Source organism: Acomys russatus, chromosome 21 (genome assembly GCF_903995435.1).
Source record: "Acomys russatus chromosome 21, mAcoRus1.1, whole genome shotgun sequence".
Taxonomy (NCBI): Eukaryota; Metazoa; Chordata; class Mammalia; order Rodentia; family Muridae; genus Acomys; species Acomys russatus.
Genome location: NC_067157.1, coordinates 17,141,581 through 17,155,976, shown reverse-complemented (window position 1 = coordinate 17,155,976; position 14,396 = coordinate 17,141,581). Strand labels below are relative to the sequence as shown.

General features: G+C 44.6%; 1 protein-coding gene across 1 annotated transcript in view; it reads right to left on the bottom strand.

Moving 5' to 3' along the window:
* Positions 1 to 14,396, bottom strand: part of Dcbld1 (discoidin, CUB and LCCL domain containing 1) — a 73,025-nt gene that overhangs the window by 14,392 nt on the left and 44,237 nt on the right. Inside the window, exons 3-6 of the mRNA XM_051164071.1 lie at positions 11,303 to 11,437; positions 9,684 to 9,735; positions 5,675 to 5,747; positions 1,292 to 1,425 (exon numbers count right to left, since the gene is read on the bottom strand). Of these exons, the coding sequence (XP_051020028.1) occupies positions 1,292 to 1,425; positions 5,675 to 5,747; positions 9,684 to 9,735; positions 11,303 to 11,437 (394 nt within the window). The remainder of the gene's footprint in view (positions 1 to 1,291; positions 1,426 to 5,674; positions 5,748 to 9,683; positions 9,736 to 11,302; positions 11,438 to 14,396) is intronic.

The following is a 14,396-nucleotide window of genomic DNA, read 5'->3' as shown; positions in this document are numbered from 1 at the left end:
TGTGTGCAGGAGAAGACTGGGATGCTGGGGGCAGGTGGCTGGGAAGTTGAGTATTTGTCTAGCATGACAGAGCTCTGGGTTTGATCTTCAGCATGGAATAAACTGGGTGCACGCCTGTAACCCCAGAACTGTAGCAGTAGAGACAGAAGGGTTAGCAGAAAGCAGTAACTCAAAAGGCGACTAGCATAAAATAGTCAGGATAGAGACTGTCACGCCGAGACTTGAGTGTGGAAGAGGGTCCTGATTCATTTCCTATCCGTGGATCACGAACTGCGTGATGCTTGTCCTGAGCCTTTTCCTTGAGACTAAAACTCTGTGGAAACATGTCCAAAACACAATCATGGTAAAAGGACACATTTCCAGGGGCAGGCAGAGAACACAGGAGGGCACTAACTATCCATCTGCAGGGAGCCTCCTTCTCCACCACCCATCACAGCCGCTCAGGTGTCTGGGCATCTGCGCCTTGGAGCAGCTTACATTATTAGGCTGCCCTGCTGTTCTGAGTGTCTCCTAAACTGTAGGGATAGCAGAATGTATACAGAGCTTAGTTTGAAAGGTTTAAATCAGTTTACATACCCCAACCCCATGAAGCAAACTGAGCCACTATCACACTGATATGCTAACACATAATAAAAGTCATTCCTCCCTCCCGCCCCCCTCTCTCTCCCTGAGAATGGGAGCACTCTGTGGCTCTAAAAAAAAAAATCTCAGTTCCCCGTCCCCTTCAGTATTACATAAAACTGGAGATAATCTCAGTAGTCTACTGAAACTATATAAACCCAAAAGGAATAAGCGTTACTTCTCTCCCGCAGGTGCAGCTGGGAGTGGAGGCAGTCTTCCATACCCAGACTCAGATATCTGCCATTTTAACTTAGATGCAAGCAGACCCAGGAGGCTCTTTTATTGCTATACTTATTTTCCACATAGAGACAGACTATAAATGCTGTCAAAACTCTTATACATTTTAAAAGATTTATTTATCTTATGTTTTAAGTATATAAGTGAATGTATGTGCACCACTTGCATTCCTGGTGCCTGAAGAAGATACCCTAGAAGTGGCATCATGGGTGGTTGTGAGCTACCAATGTGGGTGCTGAGATTTGAACTTGGGTCCTCTGGTAGGGCAACAAGTGCTCTTAATTGCTGAGCTATCTTGGAAGTGTCATCACACATATTTCCACAACAGATGACCTACCACTTGATGTCACATCCCTGTGGCCCTTTCAAAACTGTGAGCTGACTAAATACGGCCTCGGGCTTTCTCCTCTCAGGACACAAGCAAAGTACTTACTGCCGGGAGAGCACGCCATTGGCCAGGATTCCTTCATAGTGACTTATCCCTTTGCTCTGCAGCAGGTTGATATGGCCACCTAGTTCATCTGCGATGATCCCCGCGTGGATGGCAGCTTTGCACAACAAAGAGGTCTGAAACAGAATGACACCAGCATTCAGCATTCACTGACCTACACTTTTAAAGCAAAGCTGGACTTTTCTATGGTTTGGGGGGTTTGAGAGTTAGGGTTTCACTAGCCCTGGCTGCCCTGAATCTTAATATGTAGACCAGGCTGTCCTTGAACTCACAGACCTGCCTGTCTCTGCCTCTGCAGTCCTGGGATTAGAGATGCACACCCCTCTAAGTTTTTCATTTTTGCTTGCTTAGCCATTTAAAGTAGTACCCTGCCCCCTGTCCGCGACCACAAAATCTGAACTGAGTCAAGGACTTTGCCTTGTTCTGCCACAGCTAACAAGGCCCTGCCAACTGCCATATGTTATCGAAGCCACAGGGACCCTCCGGTGTCTCAGGAGCAATTTCAAACTAGTGGAGCTCAGGAACCCATCTATGTAAATGTTTTTATTTCCTCAAATGAGGGGATGAGATGAGAGTCGTTTCCAAGCCTTTCTAGCTCTTTCTAAAATCTTGCTGGCTGGTTCAAGTCAGTTGTTCCGGCCCAAACTCCTCTCCAAGCTGATTGATTCAAACTGGCTTCTTTCTCTGCCTCTCCTCAAACTAGTTCTGGCAATAAGTTTTGATCTTCTGGTTTCTTCTTATTCTCTGGCTCATTTTGTCTTCACCTGTGTCTACCTTTGTTCTCTCTACAACTTCTCTGTAAAACTATTTGGTAAAAACCTCTCACTAAAAACTCATGGTAAAAATACTCTCTATCAGTATTGGCATGCTGGAGAAGTGCCCAAGAAAAGCTGCCCTGTGGTCAGATCTTAAGAGGAAACCCCAAAACCTATACTACTCTATTGGTACTGAAAACAGATACAGTGCAGATGCCTACATGGTCACACAAGACAGGACTCAGAATCTTAGGGATTCAAAAAGGCTCTTTAAAGTTCTTCACCAACAGCGCCTGAAGATCCTCTCTGTGCCCGCCCCATTGATACCTTCTTTCACACATACGACCACCACCAATGCCTGTAACCTTTACACATGCTCCAGATACCCTATTACAGTCTATGCTATTGATTATTTCCTTTTATGCAGCTGAAATTGGCATTTCTGTGTTTACCCACTGGTTCTGCTGCTCACTGCTTTATGGGGCCACACAGAATGAATCGATGCTTTGTCTGTAGTTATCTCAAGATCACATACTCTCAGTGAGCTGTGTGATGTCAGTGCCTGGGAGATGCAGTCAGGCAGAGTAGGAACTCAAGCCCAGCCATGGATACACAGAATTCAAGGCCAGCTTGGGCTACGTGCGAGCCTGCTACAAACAAACAAACAAACCCAACAACACATTCTCCCTCAAATCAGAATGCTTGCTATTTCAATGGCTCCTCTAGTAATTGGTTTTCCAGATCCTGTTTTCTTGATGTACAGGATGCTTTAGTTTTGCAAAGAACCCTCCAAAAAAAAAAAAAAAAGACTTGTTATACTGAATGTGTTTCCTAAGAGGAAGCTCCTGTGGAGCAGACTCTAAAATAACCCCTAGGCTCTGTCTCTTGGTAATCCCCCTTGTAGAACGGAAGCTGTGATGGTCTTCCATTAATAGCTCACAGGCAAAGAGGTAGATGTCACCCCTATCCAATATATCCCATATTAGTGGGAGACTAATTTTTTTTTCCCTAGTGATTCTTCCTTGCTGGCTTCAGAAATGTGTGCAGCCATGGTAGGAGGACACATGGCAAGAATGACAGTAGCACCAGCCAAGACCCAAGAGAGCAAGGTCTTTGGTCCAATGAGCCTCCTCAAGTAGCTGAATGCCCAGCGCTGGGAGCTCAGAATCCAACCTGTCACGAGAGGAGCCACGAGGGGCCAAGGCTCCAGCTAACACTTCTTCAGCCACATCCTTATGAGAGCCTGAAGCGGGAACCCAGGCAAACCCAGGCAGACCCCTAATCCACAGGAAACGGGAGAGACGGGCCAGTAAGACAGCTCAGTAGATAAAAGGCTTGTCTGGCAAGCCTGACCAACTGAGTTTGATGCCTGGATTCCACCATGGAAAAAAAGAATGAATTCCTGAAATGTCCTCTGACTTCCACAAACATTCATCTGCGTGCGTGCGTGCGTGCCTGCGCATGTGCGAGTGCGCGCTCTCTCTCTCTCTCTCTCTCTCTCAAAATGTTAGGGGAAAAAAGGCTGGGTATGGTGGCAAATGTCTCTGACCACAGCAATTGGGGACAGACGCAGGCAGAGGCATTGAGTCTAATTAAGGTCAGGATGATCTACAGAGAGCTCCAGGCCTGCCAGAGCTACCTGGTGACACCCTGTCTAGAAAGAGAGAGAGAGAGAGAGAGAGAGAGAGACAGACAGACAGACAGACAGACAGACAGACACAGAGACAGAGACAGCAGATGTTGTTGCAACCTTGGTGTGTGCCACACTGTTACACTCTTAAGTATCTGACCGATACATGGAAGGCACTAACCACAAGTCTCTAAAGAGATTGCTTCCAAGAGCGAATAGTGTCAAGCAGTTGGTGAGTAAGGAGAACCTGAGTGCTAGCACCTGCAGATAAACGCAGCTCTAAGACACAGGAGGGTTAGCGCCCCGACCCCAGGAGAACAAGAAAGCCTTCCCATGGAGAGGGAAGAGACTCCAACATTGTCTTCTAGCTCACTTAGGGATAGCTTCTCTACATAAATAGTCAAGGGGGGGGGGGTTATAAACACTTTAAAAGAGTAAAAAATTAGTGTCCCATGTGCAGTAAAGAAAACAAGTAAAGTCCAACAGGCCAGATGAATATCCTGTGCCCAGTTTATGAACAAAAGCAATACAGGAAAGAGGAAACAAAAAACAAAATTACACTATGACCTATTTCAAAATCAGGATGCGCTAAGAGGAAAAATAAAAATGAAAAGTAAAAAACAACCTGCAGCAAAATTAAAATCACATTTTCTCTCCTCCCAAAGAGATACTTCTTCGTGCACGAGGATATATCAGTGTGTTTTCCCAGCACTACATTTTAAATAAATCTAATCAACTTTTAACAGTCAAGTGTAAATTCAACTATTTTAAATAGTAATATAAGGAGGGAGGGGGGAGAAAGAGGGGGGGCTGGGGGGGGGGGGTGGGGGAGCGCGTGCACAGATTACCAGGTTGGAAGCTTGTAAGTAGAAATAAATAGTAGATTACGTATTAGGAGGTAGGACAGATATATTAGAAAAATAATCTTTTGGGATTTATTTTTTGTGGGAACAATATACATAAAATCTAGACAGTCCTTAGACATAAAAATGAAGGAGGTGGGCAGAAGTAGCCAATGAGAGGACAGATGGCTTTATCCTGTGATGTAACCAGTCATGTCACTAGCTCTAGGACAGAAGCCACTGGAGTGGCTACACAGGACTAGGGCTACTAGATGGCTCAGGGTCAACAGCGCTTACCACTGGATGACACAGGCCTGGCAGTCTCACATAAAGGGAAAGGAGAATACTGACTCTACAGAACTGTTCTGTGACCGCCATGTGTGCCATAGCATGTGCACCTATATATGTATTACACACACACACACACACACACACACACACACACACACACACACACACGTAAAAGAAAAATGATGTACCCTGGGGGGGGGGGGATGAATGGATAAATGAATGAGCGAATGAATATACAAAGTCTCTGGCCTTCTGTGGAAATTAGACGGGTGTTTAGATCTCAAGGCTCGTGTTTTAATCAAAGCTAATGAGGGCCTGTGGCACTATCAGCACATGGTAGAAGCTTTATGAGGTGTGGCCTTATGGGAAGAAATGTGGCCACCAAGAATGTGCCATTGAAAGGGTCCATGGAATGCCCCTTTCCCTGGCTTTGCTTCCCAGCGATCCCTGGGTCAGCATATGCTGCCCTGTGGTCCACTACTTCACCTCAGACCCAGCAGCAGGCAGGCTGGACTACACTGAGGAAATGTGGGTCGGAAGCAAACCTTTACATTCTTACAGGAGAGTTGTTTCATGTACTCCTCACGGGAACAGAATGCTGACCAGTACAGTGGAACAACACTTCTTAGGTGCTAAAAATATTTTTGCTTTTCACTTCACTTCTACAACTCTTCACTGGAAATGCTGGAAGTAAGAATGGATGCACAGACAACTTTGGTTCTAAAGTTATTGCATTTCACCGTCTCATGAAAAAGCAAAGCCTGCATCTGCTCACCGTTCTGTATGTTTCCTTTGACTTGGCAATTAGTTTAGGCGAAGCAAGCAACACTTACTCCTAATCACTTACATCTCTGTAGCCATCTTTCACATTCCCAGAAATGTCTCCTGCTATGTCTCTACAACCAGCTGGGCAGAATTTGCTAGAAAGGAAGAAATTTATATGTTATCGAATTAGAATGAAACCAAAAAAAAAAAAATCACTAAACTATACTTTAATTTAAAGGGTTTTTTTTTCCCCTCTTTCATGATGTAAGCAATGATATCTTGCTTTAAAGACGAACGAGGAAGCTGATTTACAAAAACACAAATAGATCTAAAATGTTAACCTGGAGACAAGTTTTTTCCCAACGGTTGTTTTTGTAATGATTCATCCCAGTAAAGTATTACAGCAGCTGCCCTAATGCACTTCGGTTCTAAGATGCCTAAGAAATATTTTGAAGGTAAAAGGAAAATTTACCTATATAGTACATACAACTCTATTCTTATTAAAAGAAATGTTTTTAAAATGTAACATTTTATGTTTGGATGGATAAAAAGACAAAAAGTAACACTCCTGAGCTCTCTCTTAGAGCGCAATTTCAGGGCTCATGCTCTACACCAGCACAGCCCCTAAACCACACCTTCCCGCAGGAACACACGCAGGAACACACGCAGGAACACACGGGGAGCCAGATACGTAAATTTAAAAACTCTAGTAGCTATATTAGAAAAAGCAAAAAGAGGGCTGGGTGGTGGTAGTACACGTCTCTAAGCCCAGCCCTCGGGAGGCAGAGGCAGGCGGATCTCTGTGAGTTCAAGGCCAGCCTGGTTGAGTTGCAGAACAGCCAGGGCTATAACAACAAAAACCCTTGTCTCAAAAAACCAAAAAGAAAAAGTAAAAAGAAACAGGAAAAATTAATTAATAATATACATTTAACACAATAGACCTAAATTCTGTTAATTGCCACATATAACGAAAAATAATAAGAATCAAGGAGTTAGTTTTACTTTGTTTTTTCCCAGGACTGAGGATATGTTTTACACCAGCGGTATACTTCACCTTGCACTTGCCATATTTCAAGTAGACAGTCACCATGGTTACCGTAACAAATACTAATTTTCTGTATAATAATAAACTACCTTACAATTAAAAAAGAATATTTTAAAATTAGGGTTTAGTCAGGTCTCATCATCCAAGCCTGTAATTCCAACTAACCCAAAGGCTGAGATGAGAGGATCACATGGTCAAGGGCAGGTTTGAACCACATGTGTGTACATGCAATCATGGCAAATAAATAATAAAACAGGGCTTAATTTACTCAAGTTATCTTTCAAGGAGCTTTCCAGAAACTCATCGAGGGGGAATGTGCTAGAGCCTGGGTGACTTGCATCAGAGTCGGCTTATCTAGCTGGCCTGAACACTGCACAGACTCTCTCCAGGGCTCAGTCTCTTTTCTCTAATTTTTCAAAGCATCAACACATCAAGGACAGCACTTTGAACACACACACACACACACACACACACACACGGCCAGGGTGTAAAAACATTGACAGCTCCGAAAATGAATATTGTATGCCCTTATTTCTATATACTACTTGACAGTCAGTTAGTCTGTCTGTCTGTCTGACTCTTTATAATATAGTCAAACCTTCCCTTTCTTCCCTTCAAGCCTCCTACATGCCCCTCCTCCTTACTCTCTTTCAAATCCCTGGCTTCTTTGTTCATGCATTGTTACATACCTGTACATACATATATTCCTAAATACATAAGTGCAACCTGCTTGGCCTTACCAAGGTTACTTGTATGTATGTATGTTTTCAGGGTGGACCATTTAGCACAGGATAGCCAGTTGGTGCTCTCGGCACTCCTCAGTCGCCTATAGTCTTTGTGATGGGTTGAGGCCTGTTTGCTCCATTTAAAAAGTGCAGCTGTTTCTTTATTTCCTTTCCTTTCACCTTCCTCTTGCTGCTTAGAAAATTATGATGTAACGAGAACTAATTATCAAAAGACCCAGATAAATGTTTCATAGTTCTTTCCTAGGGGCCTGCATGCCAGTTGTAATCAAGGAACTGAGAAATACAAACGACCTCCCGCAGGTCCGCAGGGCTCTAAGAGGCAGACTGCTTAGTGCCAGATACGCTTCTGAATTCAGGAAACTGAGATGCCGCTGCTGATGCACATAATCTAAGGACCCCCATGGAGACCACATGTGTTAATCAAAAGCCGTAGCAGCTCACACAGAATGCATGAATAGCTAAAGTAAGTTAAATGCGGAAAGACTAGTGCGAGCGTAGTCTAATTTGGCTGTCAAATGAATTGACAATCAAATGAGTGACAAAGGGCTTCCAAAGCTTCCTGTATTCCAGAATTAAGAGGTGAGGGGTGTGGGCCTGTGTCGGTGGCCATATTTAAGCACTGCAAAGTGGCTGGCCAGCAGTGGAGCCAGTCTGACTTCATAATGCCACACTGTATGCTTGCATACACCCTCCTCTACGGTCACCAGGGTACTGAATACGCGTGGCTGGCAGAACCTTAGAGGCTGTATGTCTGCACATGGGTTGAATGATAACCTTACAAAGCAACACTTAGTTCCATTCACTTTGATTTCACACGTTTCTCTGGTAGACTTAATATTAGCTAATACTGGAATTGAGTCTGCACATCAAACACTCATGTTGAGAATACCCAAACGTCTGAGATGGTTAAGAACGCAGACTCTTAAACTAACTGCCAGGGCACACTTTGCGTAGCACCTTGGTGGTTTTCAGGATGTAACAGGAGTGCTGAAACATCATAAGAGCTACTTATGTGTGCTACAGAGAGCGCACCGGCCACTAAGAAGGCACTCTAACATTATAGTTTTGTTGTTGCTAATGACACGGATGTCTAGACAGCAATTTTCAGTGGGGGTGGGGGGGTGTTTGTCTCCCAAAAGACATGAAACATCGTCATGGTTGCCACAACTGGCACGCAGACAGCGACGTCCAGTTCTTACAGTCAGTCAACAGTGCCCGGGACAGCACTACACAACAAAGAACTGCGGAAAGAGCATGCACGTGGTTGGGAGTTCCCTCCAGACCACATCACTTCATCAATGGCTGAGGAGGAAAAGCATATCAGAAACGAAGGAGCTTTGTGGTCAAAACTGAACCAACAATCCATTTCCTTGTTCTCTGCAGACTTTTATTTAGGTTAAAGACAGACCTCCATGAAAGAATTGTACAACTCGTTTCCAACTACCAGCCAGGGAAACAGCATACTCCAGACTCAACTGTGGCTCGCTGGTAGGTACTACAGCAGAACACAGGGATCCGCAAACTATGGACCAAGTCCCAAATATAACCTGCTTCTGTGTGTGTGTGTGTCATACAGCCCATGTTTTCTACTGACTTTCTTGCCTCCAGTTCCCAATGACTAGGACAATACACGCTTTGTGCCACCATACATGGTCTGAGCCATATGCCCGCCCTGTTGCTTTTTTTTTTTTTTTTAAAGATTTTATTTTATCAGCTGGGTGTGGTGGCGCACGCCTTTAATCCCAGCACTTGGGAGGCAGAGGCAGGCGGATCGCTGTGAGTTCGAGGCCAGCCTGGTCTACAAAGTGAGTCCAGGATGGCCAAGGCTACACAGAGAGACCCTGTCTCGGAAAAAAAAAAAAAAAAAGATTTTATTTTGTCTTTAATCATGTGTATGTGTGCATATTTTTGTTTGGGTATGGGCATAGGCATGTGAGTACAGGTGCCCACAGAGGTCAGAAGAGAGCATCCGGTCTCTGGGAGCTGGAGGTAGTTATGAGCTTCCCTGAGTTTCCTGAGCTGGGTACTGGGAACCAAATGCAGGTCTTCTGCAGGAGCCCTGCGTACTCAAAACTGCTGAGATGTCTCTCTATCCTGAGCTTATTCTTATAAACAAAAATTTATTATAATGCCAACTTATTTGCTGTCATCGCCTATCTTTGCTTGTTTTGTTTCTATAACAGGGACTTTGGTCTATAAAACCTCAAATATTTGCAGTGCAAAAGTTTGCAGACCACCTTTTGGGAATATCTCAAATCCTCCTTATTGTTATACATGCATAATTTAGGACACATATTTACCTGTATTTTTCCTCCGAATAATGATTGCCTCGTTCCAAACAGGTTATTAAATCTATCACAAATAAAGAGAAGTACAATTAGGAGGTGAGCAGGAACAAGGCCACATGTTTCTAAATGCTTCTTTTGAGATTAAAAAAGAACACTTTGAAAGCATTATCATGTTAATTGGGTTTTCTTGTCCAAAACCAAATGAAATCTGAGACGGCAGTCTCCAGTGTTTAATCCGACTCTCTCTTCTGTCCTGTCACCGATGGTGGTTTTTCAGAGCTACTGTCCAGAGAACAATAACACAATCTACTTTGAACTATCACTACTAGACCTCTGCAGGCATCGTGTGCTCAGCATCCTTCACAGGAGGAAACCATTAAACACCCCACAGTTCATGGAGAACATTCCCAGGGACACCCTTTTCATTCTTCTTCCAAGGGCGACCTTGAAATGTTGGGGTGCTCTCTCTCTTCCTCCCTAAGTGCTGGGATTACAGGTGTTACAGGTGTGCACCACCACGACTGGATTCACGCGATGCTGGAGACAGTGCCTAGCCTCCATGCATTCTAGGTGAACAAGCACCCCACCAACGGAGTGACATACGCAGCTCCCAGAACATTCTAATTCAGCCAGTGGCACTCGGTGACAGAGGCATGGTTTTCCCACAACACTGATGCGCTATCTGTCTGGACCAACAGTCAGGAGCATGTAAAAAGAGAGGACTTTACAGGGAAGCATATTTAGCTAAACTGGAGAAATAGTTCTGCAAGTGCCCCATGTTCTTGGCAATCGTTCTTTGTCTCCAGGAACATTTCCAGAATCTTAAGGAGCAAAAGATGGTGAACGCTGGCCTGTGACAGTCAACCACATCTAATCAGATATGAAAGTATGAGTGGCAAGTCCCCTTCCAGACATACTTCTGCCAAAGGTCTGACAGCAGGAACACTGGCCATCTTGTGACCCTGGTTAATGATGGGGTGGCTGCACGGTAATGACTCAGCCATAGGAGGCTGAGGAAAGAGCAGGCAGCTCCCTTCTCATCGGCGCTCCTGTTCTCTTCCTTTCTCTCCCATGTGTCTTTAATCCCAGTGTCAAGTGACCCTACTATGCCTCCAAGTTGGTGTGCTAGCGTGTGACGGGGGTGAGGGTTACTAGTTAAAATGTTTGCTTCCTGAGCGAGGAAGGAGGGTATGGAAGGGCTTCAGAGAGGCCAGACCATAGCAAGGTCACAGGAGGATTTCCCCGGAGATGTGTCACTCAAGGCTCATAGGAAACAAGATTTACTCCATCCCACGCACACTGTCGGTCCGTTCAGCATGTGCTCTTAAATGGCTCAGCACAGGACCAACGGTTCCCCTCTGTCCTCAGGCTCCCCCCAGGCTCCTCCGCCTCCTGCCAAGTCAGGGTTTTACTATACAGCCCTGGCTAGCCTGAAACTCTTATGTCCTCAAAACCAAAGAAATCAGCCTGCCTCTGGCTCAGGAATGACGGGATCAAAGGCACGCGCCTCCATGCCCGGCTTGTTCCCACGTCTTAACTGCTGCATCCGAGATCACAATTATGTCCAGAGGAAGAGAGGAGGAGCGACAGGAGCGCGCAGGCAGATAGGCTTGGTGGTTTTTCCGTCGTACCTGGATGGTCACTGCTGGCATAGGCCAGCAGAAAGCCCCGGCCAGAGATGTGAGACCCACTCTGGAAGTGGACAGTCACTTCGTTCGAGTTCAGCCGGAGTTCTTTGGGAACAGCCCAACTCCCACAATATGGACCTGAAAACAAAGCACCATGCAGCACAATTGAAAATTTACACAGAACAGAGAAATTAAGAGATCAGATATACTCTATAACACATATAAATTTTTTTAATTGATCTGTATTTTTTATGTATATGATTGCTCTATCTGCATATACACCTGTGCGCCAGAAGAGCGCATCAGATCCCAGTATAGATGGTTGTGAGCCACCATGTGGCTGCTGGGAATTGAACTCAAGACATTGGGGAAGAAGAGACAGTTCTCTTAACTGCTGAGCCATCTCTCCAGCCTAAAATTTTTAACTCTTATCCATCTGGAATTTTGTATGGCAGAGACTGATCTGTAAGGCACAGCTAAGCTTGGAATGGAGCAACCTACAGTAGACAAGCAATAGGTTGGAAGTTGCTCAATCTGAAAAACCCAACAGACAGGTTTTTGGAAAAAGACTAATAAAACAGTGGCCAAATACATTAAGAAAACAATTATTGTAGAGAATATATTATAGAAACCTCCTAAATTTACTCAAAGAAACTGACTCAAAGGCAGTTCCAGCTGAAAATACACTCCTCAGCCACAGCTATCACAGAGAAACCCAGTCTTGAAAAACCAAAAAAACCAAAAAAAAAAAAAAAAAAAAGGCTAGTGAGATAGCTTGGCTCAGCAGGTAAAGGTGCTTGTCACCAAAACTGAGGACCATAATACATGTGGTGAAAAAAGGCCAACTCCTGTAAGTTGAGGTCTAATTTCCATAGAGTTCTGTGACATACAGACACCCACACATACGCAAATAAATCAATGTAATAGAAAATTAAAGTCTTGCTTATATACAATGTTCGTATTTGCCTCTTTTGTTAACTTCTGTTTTAACACAAACTATTTTGATTTGTACCATGAAGTCTGTACAAAACCAGTCATTTCCCCCACTTTGAGCCAGGGTCTCAAAATGTAGCCTAGGCTAGAATTGGAGATCCTCCTGTCTTGGCCTCTAAAGTGATTTCTAGATGGGTGGTGGTGGCACAGGTCCTTAATCCCAGCACTTGGAAGGCAGAGGCAGGCAGATCCCTGTGTGTTCAAGGCCAGCCTGGTTTACAGAGCAAGTTCCAGGACAGCCAGGACTGCTACACAGAGAAATTCTGTCTCAAAAAAACCAATAAAATAAAATAAAGTGGTTTCTAAAGGCAAACACTATATTATAAATTTGCAGGCTGGAGAGATGGCTCAGCAGTTAAGAGCACTGTCTATTCATCTAAAGGAAGATAAACATTCAAAGGGCAAAATTAGACAGAGTGTAAAACAAAACCTAAAACTGTAATGGAAGTTTTGATTTCTTTGTAAACTCAGTTGTGTTAATGCAAATATGTTTTTGTTCTAATCTCAAGTGTGGGATTTTAGTTTGAGCATTAGCTTGTCCACACCTGTTAACTGTCTCCTGAGGGGTGTGGCTTTTGTCAGCTGGTATTGGCCTTCCTTGTGCATCGTGGAGAAGGGTAGCATGGTCTAGGGCTCTGAGGCTGTAAATAAGAGCGCCGTGGCTTGTAGCAGTTCAAAGAAACCAGAGACTAATGGTGTCCAGATTTAGAGCAGACAGAGAAATGCTTCAGAGCTCAGCAGTTGGGAGGAGACCGCTGGCTGCTTCTGCTGTTGATGGAAGTGTGTATAGCCCTAGCCCAAAAGAACCCAATTGATCCTAACCATCTGGGAGAAGGAAAGAGGACCCCTCTCTCCACTAAACTTCTTTCTCCTATGTAGAGTTGGGAGGTTGGAAGGGAGGCTGAGGCTTAAATAACCCAAATAAAGTAGAGTTTAAAAGAAAGAGCGCTACATAAAAACCCTTCCAACAACTGCCCAAGCCCAGTGAGCACGGCACTCCTCAGAGGATATCCGGACTTGCTTCTCTTCACAGGTGAGGGCCGGGGCCAAACTCGGGTCCTTGGGATTGGTGGCAAGCACCTTACCCACAGAGCCATCTTGTTGGTTCCACAAGCAAGTTTGTTTTTATTTGTTTTTCCCTTTTTTTGTGTGTGAGACAGTCTCACTGTAGAGTCCTGGCTGACCTGGAACTCACTATGTGGACCAGGTTGGCCTAGAACTCACAGAGATCGATCTGTGCCTGCATCCTGAGTGCTGGGACCAAAGGCAGATACCACCACGCCCAGTTCCACAGGCACATTTTGAAGAGACATTCTTCACCAACTTCTCTCAAAACAGTATAGAAGCCAGCCAACAGCAGCAGCTACAACCTAAGAAGGAAGAGGTGTGGAAAAAAATGATCACTTCAACTCAGTAGAAACCAAGCTGGCTCATATTACTCAAAAACCCAACAAATCAACATCCTGACATGGTAAGAAGGATATGGCTGCTCTCCTGTCCCATTCAAGTTTCATATTCTGAAGATCTGAGAGAATAGGAGTGGGCCTTATTCCCCGACCCTACATCTCTGATGATCCCTAATATTAAGTTACCGTGAAACCTGAATACAATGACTTCTTGCCTCTATTCATCCATTAAGTGTGGTGTTTGTGTCTGTGTCTGTGGTGTGTGTGTGTGTGTGTTAAGTGTATATGTGCAAGTGTGGGCCCATGTATGTCTGTGCAAGGGCAAAGAAACCAGAGGTCAACCTTGGGTGTCTTCCTCTACTGCTGACTTTATCTTATTAAAGATGTGATTTAAGTATTTGCCTGCATTTATGTATGCACACTATGTGTGTGCATGTCTGGTGCCCACAGGGACCGGAAGGTGGCGTTGGATCTCCTGGAACTGGAGATACAGATGTCTGTGAGCTTCCCTGTGGGTGCTGGGAACTGAAGTTGGTCCTCTGCAAGAGCAGCCAGTGCTCCTAAGTACTGAGCAGTCTCTCAGGACATTTGATCTTAATTTTTTGAACATTTCCTCACTGAAGCTGGGGAGTGTGGATTTGGCTGCGCTGTGTGGATAATAAGCTATAGCAGCTGGCTTTTATTTGAGTGTCGGGGAT